Here is an 18655-nt window from a genome sequence, read left to right as displayed (position 1 = left end):
CAAGAATAGAAGAAACAAGAAGAAGTTAGATAGCCTAACAGCAAAGATCAAACTTGCCCTAAGGAACTCGACACTCCTAATCAGGAAGTAATATTATGATAATGTTACCTTCTTTCCAACCCCTGACCTTATTCAGGGACCTCTTGTTTTTCCTCTCTATCCTTTTTTCTCTCTTATCAAATGGTAGGGAGTTGAAAGGGTATAAAAGGGGTGAAAGAAAGAACCCACAAAGTAGCAAAGATCACATACAGGCAGAGGCAGATGGGTCTCTGAGTTCAAGAACAACCTGGTTTTCATAGCCACTGCTAGGCCAGCCAAGAATATTTATAAAGGAGACTAAGAGGGTAACAATAGGTGATGAAGAAGGAGATGGGAAGAGGAGAGTGTACAAAAGGACACATATTTTATAAGAGAAAAATAGAAGGGGAGATGTAGGACAGGGGTAGCGGGGGTAATTGGGAAAGTAAGAGGGGTTGGAATCTACTTAAATACACATAGTTTGAAAAGTGCAGTAGTACTGCTAATACTTTATTTGGCCTCAGTGGGAGAGGATGCACATAGTCCTGCAGTAGCTTGAGGTGTCAGGATGAGATGATACAGGGCACAGGGCTCCTCCTTCTCAGAGAAGGAGAGGAGCGGAGAATGGAGAGAGGAGCTGTGTGAGGGGGAGACTAAGAGGACAGGGGGAGATATTGGAATGTATGTATGTATAAATAAATGGTTAAAAACCTTTTAACAAATTTACACTTGGGTTCTGTTCTTGGTTCCCTGTCTGGGGTGATAGACATCCTGGTTTTGTTCAGGAAAAAAAATGTTCAGGCAACACTGAGGATTATCTTAAACTGCTAATATTTTTGTCTCACCTCCAGAATACTGAGACTGTTCTACATTTGTGCTGGGAATTGAATCTAGGTCTTTATAAATGCTAGGCAACTACTCTACAAGCTGAGATACAAACCTGGCCCTCTTTTTCTCTATTGATTTTTTTTCCTGGAATTTCCATTAGATAACATTTACATTTTATATTTGTTTCTAACGGAGAATGGGCACACATGCCTATAACTCTTAACATTTGGGAGGCTGAAACAAGAGGATTACCAAGAGTATAAAGTCAACATAGTAAGATCTTGTCTCAAGAAAAGTATCGTGTGTGTGTGTGTGTGTGTTTCAGTCCCACATATACTTAACTTTTGCTTTTAGGATACGTTTTAGTTAGTATCACCTGATTTGTTTTTAATTATTTTCTGAATGTTCTTGTTTATATATTTAAATTTTATTTTATTGTTATTGATGTGTATGTGTATACTGTGTGTGCGCATATGCCACACCACACATGTGGAGGGCAGAGGATAACCTTTGTGAGCCCTTTTACCTTCCATTTTACATGGCATGACCAAGGAATTGAAACTCAGATTATTAGGCTGGGGCAAAAAAGGTCCTTACCCACTGAGCCATCTCTCCAACCCCTGTTTATTACATTTTGTCAAATTTCTCTAAAGCATATTGTTTTTAATTTCTTGTATCCTTTGTTCTATCTGTTTTGTCTAAAGTCTTTTTTGGTTTTGTGTGTGGGTTTTTTTTTTTTTTCAAGACAAGGTTTCTCTGTGCAGCCCTGGCTGTCCTAGAACTCACTCTGTAGATCAGGCTGGCCTCGAACTCAGAAATCCACCTGCCTCTGCCTCCCTGGATTAAAGGCGTGCGCCATCACACCCGGCCCTGGATTTTCTTTTTATTCTTATTTTTAAAGTAATTATATTTGTTATGAGCTGTGGGGTTATACAGAACTGGTAATATTTGCAGTGCATTCTTTATTTAATTTCTTGAGATGAGAACTGTCTATTCTACCCTGGAATGGGATAAGCTTTTCTATTTTCCCTATTTCCACCCTAGTATTGTGAGGTGAGGGGATGTTTTTATTCTGTACCCTAATATCTCTGGTGCAGTTTTTTCCTCCTTCCAACCTAATTGCCACTTATTTTTGGTTTGTTTTTTTAAATACAAATGATGGGTTTTGGTTTCAGGTAATGAGTATATACTCTCCTATTTGTACATATAATCATATCCTAGTCATATAGCATAAACTTAGTTTGATTAGATTTTTTTCTTAAATTTTTGGCTGCCTGGAACTAGAGAGATGGCTCAGCAGTTAAGAGCACTACTTATTCTTCCAGAGGACCCCAGTTTGGTTCTCACAACCCACTTGGCTGCCAACTACTGTCTGTAAATTCTGTTCCAGATGATTCACGCCCTCTTCTGGCCTCTGCAAGCATGACATGCATATGGAGCACAAACATATATGCAAACAAAACATAACAAAAACCTAAAAAATAAAAATTTGACCATTGTAACTCAACTGCTGTCCCCAATGTTCTAGCTCCCTAGTCAGTTTTTACTAGTTTTGTTTTGAGATAAGCCTCAAAAATGTCATCCTACTACGTCAACCTCCTGAATGGATGGTAGGGAGGGTTTCAGGAGTACACCAGTTTAGAGATTACAGGTTGTTTTCTCACTTTATTCTTGCTATATGATATACCAACTATGACTATCAATTCATAGTTATTATGTACTATTCAGTAGTTTCCTTTAAGATTATTAAAGTTTATCTTTAATTAGCTTACTTCCTATTACAAATATGTGGGGTTTTTTTTTTCCTTTTGAACATAAGGGTTGTTTCTCTCCTCTTGGAAATTAGATAATTCAAAAATGGCTGAACTTTTCATGGAATGTGAAGAAGAAGAGTTGGAACCATGGCAGCAGAAAGTAGAAGAAAGTCAAAGTAAAGATGACGATGATGAGCTGATCTTTGTTGGAGAGATATCAAGTTCCAAGCCAGCCATTTCCAGTAAGCATTTATTTCAATGAAGTTTCGTATGATGGTTGTTTGTTTGTTTGGTTTTTTTTTTTTGAATGGGACAAACCTGTGCCTGTTTTATTTTTAGTACATGATGTATTTGTTCTGAAAAGAGCTTAGATGAAAAGGTAGGGCTAGGGAATACCTTAGCACTTAAAGCACTTGCTGTGCACACCCAAAGCATGAGTCCTGGAATTTGGATCCTCAGAAGCCATGTAAATGCCAGGTGGCAATGGTAGCCTTCCTATAATTTCAGTTCTTAGGAGGCAGAGATCGGAAAGTGACTGGGTAGACTCCAGTCTTATTGGCAACTCTGTGTTCAGTTCTCTGCCTCAGTGAATAGAGAAGAGAGCGATTGAGGAAGATCCCCACAGCAGCCTAGGGACTCCAATGTAAATAAATTTTTGGTGGGTGTGGTGGTTTGAATAGGTATGGTCCCCAATAGGTTCATGTGTTTGAATGCTTGGCCTGTAGAAAGCGACACTATTGGGAGGTGTGGCCCTGTTGGAGGAAGTGTGGAAAAGGTGTGGACTACTTAGGGGAGGTGTGTCACTGTGAAGGTGAGGTGTTGAGGTCTTAAATGCTCAAGCTTCACCTGATGTGAAACACATTCCAGCCCCCTTTTGCTGCCTTTGGATCAATATGTAAAACTCTTGGCTGCTCCAAAACCATTTCTGCCTGCATGCTGCCATGCCTCCCACCATGGTAATAGACTGAATCTTTCCAACTGTAATCCTGCCTCAAATTTAATGTTTTCCTTTCTAAGAATTGCCTTGGTCATGGTGTCTATTCACAGCAATAAAACCCTAAGACCATTGGGATATTTAATTACTGCTTCTATTTCAGTAGGGGTTATATCTGATTTTGAATTAACTTTGGTAAGTGGTATCTATCAAGAAAATTATCCATTTCTTTTAGGTTTTCCAATTTGGTAGGGTACAGGTTTATTTCTTTTTTAAAAAGATTTATTTATTTTATATATATGAGCATACTGTCGCTGTCTTCAGACACACCAGAAGAGGGTATCGGATCCCATTAGAAATGGTTGTGAGCCACCATGTGGTTGCTGGGATTTGAACTCAGGACCTCTGGAAGAGCAGTCAGTGCTCTTAACCACTGAGTCATATCTCCAGCCTGGAGTACAGGTTTTTCTAAGTACATTTTTATGACTCTCTGGAGTTCCTTGATGGCTGCTGTTAATGTCCCCCTTTTCATTTCTTATTTGGTTAATTGAGATTTTCTCTCTCCATGTAGTTTGCTTTCTAGTTCCATTTGCTTCAAATATCTTCTTCCATCTTCTTTTCCTGTGTGATGTCTACCCTTGATGTTGAGCTGTTTCTTAGATACGATGGATTTTTTTTATCCATTCTGTTAGTCTGTGTCCTTTTTGTTGTTGTTGTTCATAATAAATTTTATAAGACAATGCAGTGAATTTCAAAATTTTGGAATAGTTTTCATCAAAAAAATTAACAAAAACACGGAGATACTGAAATGACTTAGTGAACCAGGAATACTCAGGAGAAAGGGCTCCCGGGTGCCTCGGCCTTCCGTCCTGATGTATAGTCATCTCTCCTTTACCTAACCAGCCTCAAGTCTAAATTCAATGCACTTTGTTTCATGAAAATAACACAAATCAATGTAAATCACTTAAAACAGAGCAAAGAATAAAGCAAGAATAGAGAGGTAACATCCTTGGGGCAGCTTTCTAGTCTGTGTCTTTTATTGGGGCAATTGAGACCATTGATATGAATGAGCAATGCTTGTTGATTTCTGTTATTTTGTTGTTGTTATTGTTGTTGCGGTAGTGGTGATCATATTGGTGGTGGTGGTGGTGGTGGTGGTGGTGGTGGTGTGTGTGTGTGTTTTGATTTGCTGGACTAGGATTATTGATTCTTTCTATTTAGTTGGGGACATTAATCTCTTCAGGTTGGAGTTTTCTTTATAGTACCTACTATATAGCTGGATTTGTAAATATATGTTGCTAAACTTTGGATATATCCTGGAATCTCTTATTTTCTCCATCTTTTGTAATTGATAGTTGTGCTGAGTATAGTAGTCTAGACTGACATCTATAGTCTTCTAGAGCCTGTAGAACTTCCTTCCAGGTTCATCGCTTTTACAGTCTCCATTGAGCAGTCAGGTGTCACTCTAATAGGAGTGCCTTTATATGTTACTTGGTTTTTTTCCCCCTTGGAGATTTTAATATTCTTTCTTTGTTATTTACATTTAGTGTTTTGATTATAATGTGCATATGGGAATTTCTTTTCTGATGCAGTCTATTTGATGTTCTAGGTTTCTTGTACCTTGATAGACATCTCCTTTAGGTTAGGGGGATTTCCATCGATGATTTTGTTGAAAATATTTTCTGTGCCTTTGACTTGAGTTTCTTCTCCCTATATTCCTATGATTTGGTCTTCACATAATATCCCAGATTTCTTGGATGTTTTGTGCCAGGATTTTTTTTCAAACTATACATTTCTTCTATTCAGTCTTCGGTGCCTTAGATTTTCTTCTGTCTCTTTTTATATTCTGTTAGTGAGGGGTTGTCTCTGAAGTTTCTGTTCGAATTTCAAAATTGTTTTCATTTCCAGAATTTCCTCAGTTTGGGCTTTCTTTATTGATTCTATTGTTGTTGTTTTGTTTTGTTTTGTTTTGTTTTGAGATAGGATTTCTTAAGGCAATTAAGAAAATGCCTTGCAGGCCGGGCAGTGGTGGTGCACGACTTTAATCCCAGCACTTGGGAGGCAGAGGCAGGTGGATTTCTGAGTTCGAGGCCAGCCTGGTCTACAGAGTGAGTTCCAGGACAGCCAGGGCTACACAGAGAAACCCTGTCTCGGAAAACCAAAAAAAAAAAAAAAAAAAAAAAGAAAAAAGAAAATGCCTTGCAGACTTATGTACAGCCCAATCTTATGGAGGCATTTTCTCTGTTGAGGTGACTGTACCTTGTGTCAAGATGACTGTAAAACTAGCCAGCACACTTACATATTTAGAAATACACACACACACATGCCTATATGTGACAACAGTTGATAAAAGAAGCCATATTTGAAAGAGAGCAAGGACAGAAAAATATGGAAGGATTTAGAAGGAGAAAATGGAAGGGGGAAGGGATTGTCAATAATCCTCAAAATATAAGAAATAATTATTTAAAAGAAAATGTGACCAAAGTGCTTTTCTCAAAAGAAAAAAGTTTTAGTGAACTACAACAACAACAAAGTAGTAACAACTTGATTGTTTAATACTTAAACTGAAAACAAGATCAAAGCCCAAAATTGATAGTACATACTTATAATCCCAGAAAAATTGAGAGTTCAAGGCCAATCTGATCTATGTACTGAGACCCTGTCTCAAAAAATAAAGTAGGAAAAAAATCATGATATCAAATAATTTGAGAAAAAAGGTTTTTTTCCCCTAGACTTCTGTCATGTTTTCATAGAACAGTGGTCTCAACCTTCCTAATGTTGCAACCCTTTAATACAGTTCCTCATGTGGTGACCCTCCCACTCATAAAGTTACTACTTCCTAACTGTAATTTTGTTACTGCTACAAATTACAATGTAGTACCTGATCTTTGATTCCCAAAGGGTCATGACCCACAGGTTGAGAAACATTGTCATAAAATGATGCATTTCCATGATCATATAACAAACAATTCTATTTTATGTTACTTTTTACTAATTCTATGAGGAGATAAAATTAATTTTTGTGGTTTTACGGAATGATTGTTCTTTTTACCTGTGCTAGTTAGATTTTATGTCAACTTGACATAAGCAAGAGCCATTTTTGGAGAGAGAACCTCAATTGAAAAAATGCCCACAGCAGATTTGCCTATAGGCAAGCCTGTGTTGTGAATTTTCTTGATAATTGATATAGGTGGGTCCATCCCATACAGTGTGAGGACATCCTTTGGTGGGTGAGCATGGATGATATAAGAAAGCAGGCTGAGCAAACAGTGAGGAGCAAGCCAAGAAGCAGCATTCCTCCAAGGTCTCCTATCAGTTCTGGCTTCCAGCTTCCTGCCGTACTTGAGTTTCTGCCCTGACTTCTATCTATGATGGAGTACAACTTGTAAGAGGAAATAAACTCTTTACTCTCCAAGTTGCTTTGCTCATGGTGATTATCAACAACGATAGAAACCATAATTTAGATATTACCTTCTTGTGAAGAGAAATTTTAATCAGTTTTTTACCTTCTTCACTTAAATATGATTCATTGGTAATCAGAAAATTATATTCACACAAGATCAAGAGATAACAATCTAAAATGCTCTAGAGTATCCTGTTAGGCCCATATTGACTTCTAGAGTAATATATTTAAGCTAGTAAAATGCTAATATCTAGGTTTAACTTAATCTGTTATCTGATCATTTTCTTTTCACAACGAAAGATATTGAGAATCAGAAGAAGAGCAATCCAATCAGCTGTCCCATAATGAAATTTCCAGAAATCTAGGGGTATCAAATGTGGCATGAGAATTGGGCATAGGCTTGATTTTTGAGTAATAAGAACTTACTTATTCATAAAATAAGTAAAATACTTACTTAGTCATAAAATCTTGTCATCATGAAGGGGCATAAATATATTTCTATTAATGAGTATATATGTCCATTTAGACAGTTTTATATTATCTTAATTATTTGTTTCAGTAATGAGTTTTGAAATATTCTTGTAGATATTTTGAACAGATGTAGCCCTGGTTCATCTTCAAAGGGACTAAAGAACGGTTCATTCAATCCAGGTACTTTATTATTTTACTGTCTTAATGTTAAATATTTGGTTATGTTTTATTTATATGTATATATGTGTTCCTGTATGAGTTTTTTTGTGCACCATGTGTGTACGGGTGCCCAGGAGGGGCAGAAGAGGGCAATGGGACCCCTGGAACTGGAATTAATCAGTGGTGGTTAACCACCTGATGTACATGCTAGGGTCCTCTGCAAGAGTAGCAGGAGTATTTAATGGCTAAGCCATCTCTTCAATTTCTACTATTTCAAACTCAACTATTTCGCATGATTGTATACCAACATGGTCATTATATTCTGGGTCTTTTTTTTTTCACATATAGCTATTTCTAATATATTCAAGCCTACAAGTCAACACTACAGAAATCCATCATCAAATCCACTGGTTGCTTTGCCAAGCTTTCATCCTGCTCTCAAATCTTCAGAGAGTTCTGATGGTCAGACTGTGTCTAAACTGGTAAGTTTGATTTTCTTTTCTAAACTTTACAATTAGTTCAAGAACACATTGGATAGAATATATCTGGCTAGAGTTGAGAATAGTCAAAGCTAACTGCCATAATTACTCAAAGAAAATTATCTTTGAGTCATTGTCTTTAGATTTGTTTGTTTGTTTGTTTGTTTTGGTTTTTGTTTGTTTGTTCAAGAAAGGGTCTCACTATGTAGCTCTAGCTGTCTTGAAACTCACTATGTAGACTGGCTGGCCTCAAAGTCAGAGATCCACCTGTCTCTGCCTCCTGAGTGCTGGGATTAAAAAGCATGAGCCACCACATTCAGCTTCATTTTTAAACTAAATTTATTTCATTGTGTTAAAGAACACTATTACACTGACAAAATTATATAGTATAAAGTCAGTATATTGTATGATTTTTATGTACAACTATTCTTGATACATTCAAGTCAACACTACAAAGATCCAACATCAAATTCAATAGCTACCTTGTCTAGAATTTTTTGTACCAAAACCTTTGCCCTTCCAAACCCCAGTAACCCATAATCTTACTCCGGGTATTTGACAAAGAGGCCAAAAACATGCAGTTGAGAAAAAATAGCGTCTTTATTCAGTGGTTCTGGAATCCTCCATGTCCACATATAGAGAAATGAAATTACATCCATATCTATCACCCTGAATGAAAATTAACTCCAAGTAGATCAAAGACCTCAGTTTGCAACCTGAAACGTGGATATTGCCAGAAGAAAACATAGGCAGTTACCTGATTTAGGTATAGGGAAGGACTTTCTGAAGATGGCTCCATTTGCTCAGGAATCAAGGTCAACAATTGGCAAGTAGGACCTCATAGAACTAAAAAGCTTATCGAGTAAAGAGGAAACCCACAGAAAATCACCTTTTTAACAGAGTAAACTTAGGTGTTCATAATTGAGATGACCATTCCAACAGGTCATAGCTGTTTATTCTCAAAACCATTTTCATTGTTTAGTGTTTAAACATTTAAAGCCAGCATGGCGGCTACATGCATGTAGTCCTAGTGTTTGGGAGGCTAAGGTCAAGAGGATTGAATTTGAGACCAGTCTCTCCATAGTAAGTTGGATATGAGACTGGGAGACATATTTTAACTGTCTCACAAAACAAAGTAACCCCCAAGTACAACAATAATAAAAGGCTTTTAATAGAAGTAGGACATGGCAGTAATGCTTAACATTTGGAGGGAAGCTGTTAATATGTGCAAATCTTTGTACTAAATGCTATCTGTAATTCTTACATAATTCTTAAGACATTCTTAGGAGGGAGGCACTATTATTCCGATTTTATGGTTGAGGAGCCTGAAACTCAGAGGACCTAGATGATTTATTGTTGTGTGTATAGCATTCTGTTTTCATGGATTATCTGTGTACCACATGTGTTTGCTGCGTGCAGAGGAAGAAGAGGGAGTCAGATGTTCTGGGGGACCTTCTGAGACTAGAACTAAAGTTGGTTGTTAGCTGATACAATGTGGACCCTGAGAATTGAACCAGGTCCCTCCTGAAGAGCATCTACTGCTCTTCAGTGATGAGCTCCGACCTGTCTCAAAATGGTTAAATGATCTTCTTTGCAACAACTATTTCAGTCAAAGAGAAAGATTAGTATAATAACCCCCCCCCTTGATTTTTTTTTTGAGACAGGATTTCTCTATGCAACAGTCCTGACTGTCCTGAAACTCCCTCTGTAGATAGACCAGGCTGTTTTTGCACTCATAGATTTCTGCCAACATCTGCCTCCTGAGTGCTGGACTTACAGGCAACGTATGGCTCTCATTGTCTCTTTTAAAAGTCAGTGTGATGCAGCTTAAAATTAGTAGGCTGTAGGACATAGGCCTTGGTTTGTTTGTTTGTTTTTAATATGCCTGGGCTTTAATTCCAGCTTCCTCATCATAAACAGGATAGACTTTACTCGGTGCCTTCCTTGACCACACTAAATACCTATTTTTAAGATGGAGTATGTTGATGATAAGGTCTTTATTAGCACAGTTAAAAAACTACTTGATGTGTGTTGAGACAGGATCTCTATTTAGCCCTGGGTTATCCTGGCACTTGCTAGGTAGATGAGGCTGGCCTCAAATTTAGAGATCCACCTGCCTCTGCCTCCTGAGGTCTTGGATTAAAAGAGTGTGCCACGACATTCAGCTACAAGAAGTGTATTTTAAATACAAATACTGAGGGCTATTTCAGTTGGAAATATGAATAACTTGACCCTTACAAGTAATTTTTTCAGTTAAATAGTTAAATAAATGGACAGGTATAGTATTGCATACCTTTAATTCCAGCACTTTTGAGAAAGAGTCAAGTCGATCTCAGTGAGTTTGAAGCCTGTCTGATCTACATAGCAAGCTCCAAGCCACTGAAGACTACATGGTGAGACACACACACAGTGTGTGCCTGGTGCCAGTGGAGACTAGAAGAGGGTATCAGATCCCCTTGAGTTGGTGTGACAGATGTTTATGTTGATATTATATTCTGTTAAATATTTTCATTTCCTTAACCCAAAGTTTTAGAGGTGGAATGGTTATGTTAAGGGATGTGGACCTTTGAAAGCCTTTAGTGGATACTACTTAAATGTCCTTGGAGACGTCATACCAAAAATAAAACCTCTGCCTTGCCAATGTTATCACTGCTTTTTAAACATTTTAACATTTTATTCACAACTCATTTTAGTTTTCTAGGGAAATTGCAAAAATAACAAATGCCAATGTGCTCTTCCCACAGCGTGTGGCCATTTTAGCAGAGAGGGAAGTTGGCTTTTGTGTTTTCTAACGTGTCTTTGTAGTGCCAGCATACAGTTCGGGTTTACTTTTATAATAACTGACAAAATAAGTTTAACATTTTGCAGAACTTTACCAAGACTTCATCCCAAGAGGATTCCGGTGCTTCTTCGGTCTCACAGCCAGACTCGACCCAGGATATACCATCTTCCAACATACTGCAACCGAGGACAGGTTTGATTTAACATGTCTTCTTAAAATTATAAAAAGAGACTTCATTCATATGCGTATAGAATTCCCATATGGAAGCCTGAAGATGGCTTAGCAGGTAAAGGAGCTTGTGATAACCTAAGTTGCGTCCCTGGAACCCACATAGTCAAAATAGAGAATCAACTCCATACTATGCACAGATGCAGACTAAATAAACAAACGGAGAAAGATTTTAAAAGCCAGCAAGGTGGCTCAACAAGGAAAGGTGACTGTCACTAAGCTTGCTGGTCCGAGTATGGTCTTTGAAGTCACTAAGCTTGCTGGTCTGAGTATGGTCTTTGAACCCACATAGTAGGAAGAGAGAACTGACTCCAGTGGGTTGTCCTCTGACCTCTACAGGTATACCACGGTATGCATGCACTCACACATACATACTTACACATACTTTACAATTTTTCAAACTACAAAAGTCATATAAAACATAAAAGGAAAGGCTTTGTCTGAATTGCCCATTGTATTTAATGAACTCAGAGGATAATAATTGGAAGGCCACTGTGGAAACTCTGAATGAGTGAATTACTTTTGTTTCCCCTACCTACATAAGGGACAACCAAATAAACCATTTGTCGGATTATTAGTTGGGAGAAGACCAAATTCAATTTTTATGAGATATCCCAAGATTTTCAAAACACCTTTAAAGAATTCTCCTGAATTTTAGAATGTTTTTTGAAGTTAAAATGTATTTAATCTCGGGGCGTGATGGTGCACACCTTTAATCCCAGCACTCGGGAGGCAGAGGCAGGCGGATTTCTGAGTTCGAGACCAGCCTGGTCTACAAAGTGGGTTCCAGGACAGCCAGGGCTATACAGAGAAACCCTGTCTCAAAAAACCAAAAAACCAAAAAACAAAAAATGTATTTAATCACCAAAAAGTTGATTCATTTGTAAAACTTAGCTCAGAGAAATTTAATCTGGCTTTCTTTTTTCTGTCTCTTTCTTTTTTGCTATATTATTGTTGTAATTGTTGCTTTGTGTTTTGTGAGGTGGATGCTTTTTTCCCTTCAGCCTGTCTTCTTTAATTAGTAGCTTCATTTGAAAGTATCTTTTTAATTGTTTGCATAAAGTTTATTTTGTGAATCTGAAAATGCTTCCTCATATAGTTTGTGCTTTTCGATTATATCAATTTTGTCGTTTAAATTAGCTCCAAGTCATTTTTACTCCATTTTAAATGTTAAAGGCATTTTCATAGCAATTTACTTAAAGTAGTATTCTGTGCTCAAGCTTTTATAAATAATCTTGTCTGGTGTTCAAATCATTGTAGGTGTCGATCAAACTTTAGGATTAAAACATCCTTCCACTTCCAAAGTAAACAGTGTTAATCCAAAAAAGCCAAAGACTAGTGCAAGCATTTCTGAAACAAGCCCTTGCTCTTCATCATCTTTACAGACGTTGCCTTCGGGGGCTTCTTCCCAAGTTGTACTATCAAGTAAGTATGAAAGCTTACAAAGGAAAAATGGACTAGTAAGAAACAAATTTTAGGAAGTATGAGATTTTTAAAGATGTTTAAGTATTTTAAAAGATGGATTTTTATTCATAAAAGTCCTTAATTTATTTTAGATATGAACACCTCATCAGTTCCGTCTGCACCTGGATCACCTTCACTAAGGTCTTGTCCAAAGTGCAATGTTAAGTTCAGGCTTTTGGATCCTTTGAAGTGCCACATAAAGGTAAAGGAATTTCAAATTTGAGTTTTGAAACTAATGAAATATTAAGAATAATACACAGTAAATATTTGTCTAGATATTTAAATGATAAAGCTTCTTTTGTCATTTTCATATGAGTAAAAAATTAATTTTCATAATAATTATACAAAATGTAAATTCTTCCTAGCCATGAAATTATAAAACTTAAGTTCATCGTGTATACACCATAGTGTATGATTCAAAGTCAGGTCTTCACCCATGTACAGAAAATGCTTTGCCTAGTGAAGCATTTCCCCAGCCCTCATAATTCTAATTTTCCTGTTCATGTATGAAGCCTAATTGTCTTTCTTTTAAAGATTTTTTTATATCATGTATGAGTATCTGCATGTACACCTGTTCATTTTGTATACGTTGTTTAAAGAAATGCCTTTTTAGTCCCTTTGCCAATTTTTTTACAAGTACTTATTAGAAAATTTAAAGAATATGAACTAATCAAGGAAAAAAGACATCACCACAAAACGAACAGTGAAACTCAGAAGAAGTGAATGAATGTATAGAAATGTGGGAGAATAGAATACCTTATTCTCAGTAGGATTCCAAATCAGCAAAAGAAACAGAAGTGGGAAAAAAGTTGAACTGCAATTCCTAATAAATAGCTTATTATTCGGGGTTCTCTAAAGAACAGACCTGGCATATGAGAAATATATTTATAGTTAAAATGGCTTATGGGTGGTCCTGGCTGTTTCCTGAGGATCCAGTAGTTGTTCAATCCTCTAAACTGAAGGTCTCAGCAATCCCAATCTGGGGCTGGAATCCCAAGTCTAGAGAGTTGCCGTTTTGCAGTCCACCTTGGAATCCCAAAGAACTGTGTCCTAACACCAGTGAAGGGGTGGCTCTGGAACAGGATAGATGAATTTGTCGGTGACCATGAAGGGAAGCAGGCAAACAGCCAAAACCTTCTCCGATTTTCTTTCATGCCGATTGCCAATAGATGGGACTGAGATTTAGGGTGGGTCTTCCACGTCAAATAATTCAACCAAGAAAAGTCCCTTGTGGGTGTGCCAAGCTGCTTGGGTTTTAGTTAACTTCACCTGTAGTCAACTTAACAACCAAGCTTAGCCATTACAGTCAGTAGTGTAAAAGACTTTCATAAATGGCCAGATGCCACTGCAATCAACCATGACTTTAGGTTTTAAATACAGCACAGATAACATTTAATGAGATTGAATTATATGGTAATTTTCTTCTGAAAGAACTATTCATGCATAAGCATCTTTCTATTTTCTTGCCATCTCTGTCTACTTTGAAGTTATTTTCAGATATAGTTAATGTTGTCGTTGAGGTGCTACGGAATTATAAGAATTCTCACAGTTGTTTTCTAATACTTTGAAGTTTATATATCCAACAATTATAATTCTATGATTTGCAAATATTCTCTTCCATTTTAATTTTTTTCTCCAGTTATTGTTTTAAAGATTTATTTGTTTTTATTTTATGTATTTGGGTGCTTTGTTTGCATGTATGCCTGCACCATTTGCATACCTGGTGTTCCTGGAGGCTAGAATAGACCTTGGCTCCCCTGGAGCTACAGTTGCAGTCAGTTGGGACTCACAGTTGAACCCTGGGTTCTCTGTGCTCTTAACTGCTGAGCTACCTCTCCAATCTGCTCCAGTTATTCTTAAAGACTCATCCTAGAGAAATTCTACCACTGAAAATTATATACAATAAAAAATTAATTTTCATTGAAAAAAATGTATGTGTGGAAAGTATTCTATATTAGAATCAGTTTAAATGAGATTTTGATTTTATTTCAAGGTAAATATCCCCCATGAAATATTTAAGTTGTATAGATAGACTGCACTGAGATTTTTAAGAATGTAACTGATGCCAGGCAGTGGTGGCACACAACTTTAATCCCAGCACTCGGGAGGCAGAGGCAGGCGGATTTCTGAGTTCGAGGACAGCCTGGTCTACATAGTGAGCTCCAGGACAGCCAGGGCTACACAGAGAAATCCTGTCTCGAAAAAACCAAAAAAAAAAAAAAAAAAAAAAAAAAGAATGTAACTGATGCCAGGCAGTGGTGGCACACAACTTTAATCCCAGCACTTGGGAGGCATAGGCAGGCAGATTTCTGAATTCAAGGCCAGCCTGGTCTACAGAGTGAGTTCTAGGACAGCCAGTGCTATGCAGAGAACCTCGGGAAAGAGAGAGAAAGTGAGAGAGAGAATATGTGACTGATAAATCTTTCTTTTTTGGTCACACATTATCTGCTACCTTGTGTTAGGAGAACGACATATTAACTGTGTTCAAAGTCCAGTTCCGATTATGCTTGACTCAAGTATTAGTATGTCATTAGATAACTAGGCACTGGACTGGAGAGATGGCTCAGCACTTAAAAGCACTGGCTGCCCTTCCAGAGGTCTTGAGTTCAATTCCTAGCAACCACATGGTGGCTTACAACCATCTATAGTGAAATCTAGGATCCTCTTCTGGCATGCAGGTATACATGCAAATACTCATACATTAAGTAAAAACTCTTTTTTAAAAAAAATGATGCTTTTAAGTTTTTTTGTTTTTGGTTTTTTTTTTTTCTTTTTTTTTTTTTCGAGACAGGGTTTCTCTGTATAGCCCTGGCTGTCCTGGAACTCACTCTGTAGACCAGGCTGGCCTCGAACTCAGAAATTCGCTTGCCTCTGCCTCCCAAGTGCTGGGATTAAAGGCGTGCGCCACCATGCCCGGTTATATCTTGCAACTTTTCAATTGCTTTTTTGTATGCAAGCTACTGCAATATAGATCTCTCCAGACTTAAAGTTGGTCATTTGTTTTGGAAGTTATTTCTTTCATTAAAATGCTGGTGTTTGTTGTTGGAACTTGCAGAAGGAAAGAAGCCAGTGTCTCGGTGGGTATCTTTCGTATTGCTAAGCATGGATTTAAGCATGGATTTTTATAAGAGGTTCAAATAAAACATGCTACTCCTCCTCTTTCAGCGTTGCTGCCCAGACATGATAAATAACTTTCTGGAAACTCTCAAGTCAGAAAATTCAAAGGCTGTAAGCAAAGCTACCATCGAGTCAGATAAAGAAAAACTGATCATGCTAGTCAGTGACTTTTATTATGGAAGACATGAAGGAACTATTGAGGACAGCCAGAAGACTCACACCACTTTTAAATGCTTCAGTTGCACAAAAGTTCTTAAAAATAATATTAGGTATGTAAATATTGTATTTTTTTGTTATCCTAGGTAAATCATTGCGATTCTTCTACTAAGAAAGGCTATTTCTTGTGCTAGATGTCTTTATTTTCTCTTCCATTTTCATAATTTGATGCCTGAATCTACCCAATTATAATTTTTTCATATAGCTTAAAATACAGGAGAAGTTCAAGGTGTACACAACATGTCTGCTTTGATCTTTGTACAATTGAAACATTTTAAACACAGATATAATTCCCAATAGAGTTCTGAAGACTTCTTTTTGTGAGACAGGGTCTCAGTACATATGGAAACTCACTATATAGACTTGGCTGCCCAGAAACTCAAAGATGTGCCTATTTCTGCCTCCTTAGTACTACGATTAAAGGCATGTGCTACCATGCCTGGTTGAAACTCTAAAGATTTTATAAATTTTTGGTCTTAAAATTTAAGAACTTGGATTTTATTATCAAAATATTACATGGCATGTTGAGTATTTATTATTATTTGTAAAACAAGTAACAAAATTATTTTTTCATTGCTTTTATAACCTGATATTTGAGGTAGGTGACATAGTTTCCATAATGTGTGTGTATGTGATGTCTTTCTCAATATTTATTGTTAATACTACTTCCAAGAGTTTTCTATAGAAAAAAGCAGTTTTTTTCTGTCTTGAGACAGTGTTTCTCTGTGTGGCCTTGGCTGTCCTAGAACTCAATTTTGTAGACTGGCCTCAAACTCTAGAGACCCACCTGCCTCTGCCTCCTGAGTACTGGGACTAATGACATGCAACACCATGAAGAAACTTTTTGACACAGAGTGTTTCTACTTGGTAACTCTGGCTATCCTGGAACTCACCATGTAGTCCAATTCACAGAGCTTGCCTCGAATTTACAGAGATCCACCTGTCTCTGCCTCCCAAAAGCTGGAACTAAAGGACTGTACTGCCGTTCCTAGCTTAGAGAAAAAAAATTGAGACAGGGTTTCACTGTGTACCCCTGACTGTCCTGGAACTCACTAGGTAGACTACTAGGCTGACCTCAAAATCACATAGAACTGCCTGCCTCTGCTTTAATCCTAGGTACTGAGATTAATGGTGTGTGCCATGATACCCTACTAGAATTTTTCTTTTATAAATATAACCTAGTAGATTGCTCAAAGCCTGACCTTTTATTCATTCTTTCATGTAAGATTTGGGGCCGAGTGTGGTGGCACACACCTTTAATCCCAGCACTCGGGAGGCAGAGGCAGGCGAATTTCTGAGTTCGAGACCAGCCTGGTCTACAAAGTGAGTTCCAGGACAGCCAGGGCTATACAGAGAAACCCTGTCTCGAAAAACCAAAAAAAAAAAAAAAAAAAAAAATGAGCTCTGTCAAGTACAAACTCTTCATATTGCTTGTAGACAGGATAGACACTGTACAGTACAGCTTTAGGAAAACTAAAAAACGAAGTATGGAATAGTAGCATTTTTCTAGTCTTTTTTGGTGTTTGAGGATTTCATACATGCATATAATGCATTTTGACTAAATCCACCTCATGTCTTCACCCTCAATACTGCCCCTATTTTCCTACCCCCACTTTTCCTTTGTAAGGCATTGCTATTTTTTTTCTTAAACCTGCTGGGTACACCTAGTGATGCTTAGTGTAGGGTGTGGGGCATGGGTATATGGCCAACTGCTGGAGCTTGAGCCAGTCTTTCAGGGACTGAAATTTTCTGAGGAAAATTGACTCCTCTTAGTAGTTCCTCAGTTAAAAACGGGACTTTATAAAGCCCTTTTCTATCCATACTGAGATTTTTGGCTGGCTTAATCTTATGCAGGCCTTGTACCTATACTCACAAAGACTGGGCATTGACGTGTGTAACAGTGCTATTCTCCCAACATTTTATAATAAAAAATGTTAAATATTCAACAACAGTTTTAAAAAAGTTTTACCATGAACATCTATTTACCAATTCGATTTTACCATTCACATTGTACTGCAGAAATCAAATAAACTGGTATATGTGTCATTTATACTTTATTATATTTAGCCTAAGCATGATACTTCTGATTTACCTGCATTGTATATTATCATGTGTCTTAGTTGGTGTTTCTATTGCTGAGATGAAACACCTTGCCCAAAAAGCCACTGGTGGAGGAGAGTGTTTATTTCACTCACTCACAGTTCCATCATCATCAAAGGCAGTGAGGGCAGGGAACTCAAACAGGGCTGGGACCTGGAGGCAGGAGCTGATGCAGAGGCCACAGAGGGGTGCTGCTTACTGGATTGCTCCCTGTGACCAGATCAATCTGCTTTCTCATAGCACCTGGGATCACCAGCCCAGGGTTAGCCCTACCCAGAATGTACTGGGCTCTCCTTTATGAATCATGAATTTAAAAAATATGCCAACAGGCTTGCTCACAGCCGATCTTTTGGAGGCATTTTCTTAATTGAAGTACTCTGCTTTGATGACTCTAGCTTGTATCAAATTGACCTAAAAGTTAAGTGCACTTGTGGAGTGAGGAGATGCTCAAAACCTTTTGGATTTTGGAACATTTCAGATCAGAATTTCACAGGTACTCGATGTATATTTATCCATAGAACCATATGATTTTTTGAATACTTTTCAAAGTAAATTATAGACTTCTACCAAAACTAAAGGAGTAAAGAAGATACTGGACTCCAAGCATTGTGCTGCATGGCAGTAATCTCAGTACTTGGGATGGTAAAACAGATGTTGGGAAAACATCCTGGGCTACCTAGACACCCTGTCTCCAAAAAAAGT

General features: G+C 37.5%; 1 protein-coding gene across 5 annotated transcripts in view; it reads left to right on the top strand.

Annotated features, from left to right (window-relative positions):
* Znf280c (zinc finger protein 280C) overlaps positions 1-18655 on the top strand; it is a 49078-nt gene that overhangs the window by 13360 nt on the left and 17063 nt on the right. For all 5 annotated transcript variants that reach the window (XM_029473464.2, XM_029473465.2, XM_029473463.2 and 2 more), the window contains 7 exons: positions 2693-2842; positions 7523-7588; positions 7916-8049; positions 10915-11020; positions 12317-12481; positions 12613-12722; positions 15686-15906. In XM_029473464.2, coding sequence (XP_029329324.1) covers positions 2704-2842; positions 7523-7588; positions 7916-8049; positions 10915-11020; positions 12317-12481; positions 12613-12722; positions 15686-15906 — 941 coding nt within the window. In that variant the 5' untranslated portion in view covers positions 2693-2703. The remainder of the gene's footprint in view (positions 1-2692; positions 2843-7522; positions 7589-7915; positions 8050-10914; positions 11021-12316; positions 12482-12612; positions 12723-15685; positions 15907-18655) is intronic.

The sequence above is a fragment of the Mus caroli genome, unplaced genomic scaffold (assembly GCF_978045245.1).
Source record: "Mus caroli unplaced genomic scaffold, Mus_caroli_1 scaffold_5, whole genome shotgun sequence".
Taxonomy (NCBI): Eukaryota; Metazoa; Chordata; class Mammalia; order Rodentia; family Muridae; genus Mus; species Mus caroli.
Note: the sequence above shows the minus strand (reverse complement) of the source record. Positions and strands in the feature narration are given on the sequence as shown.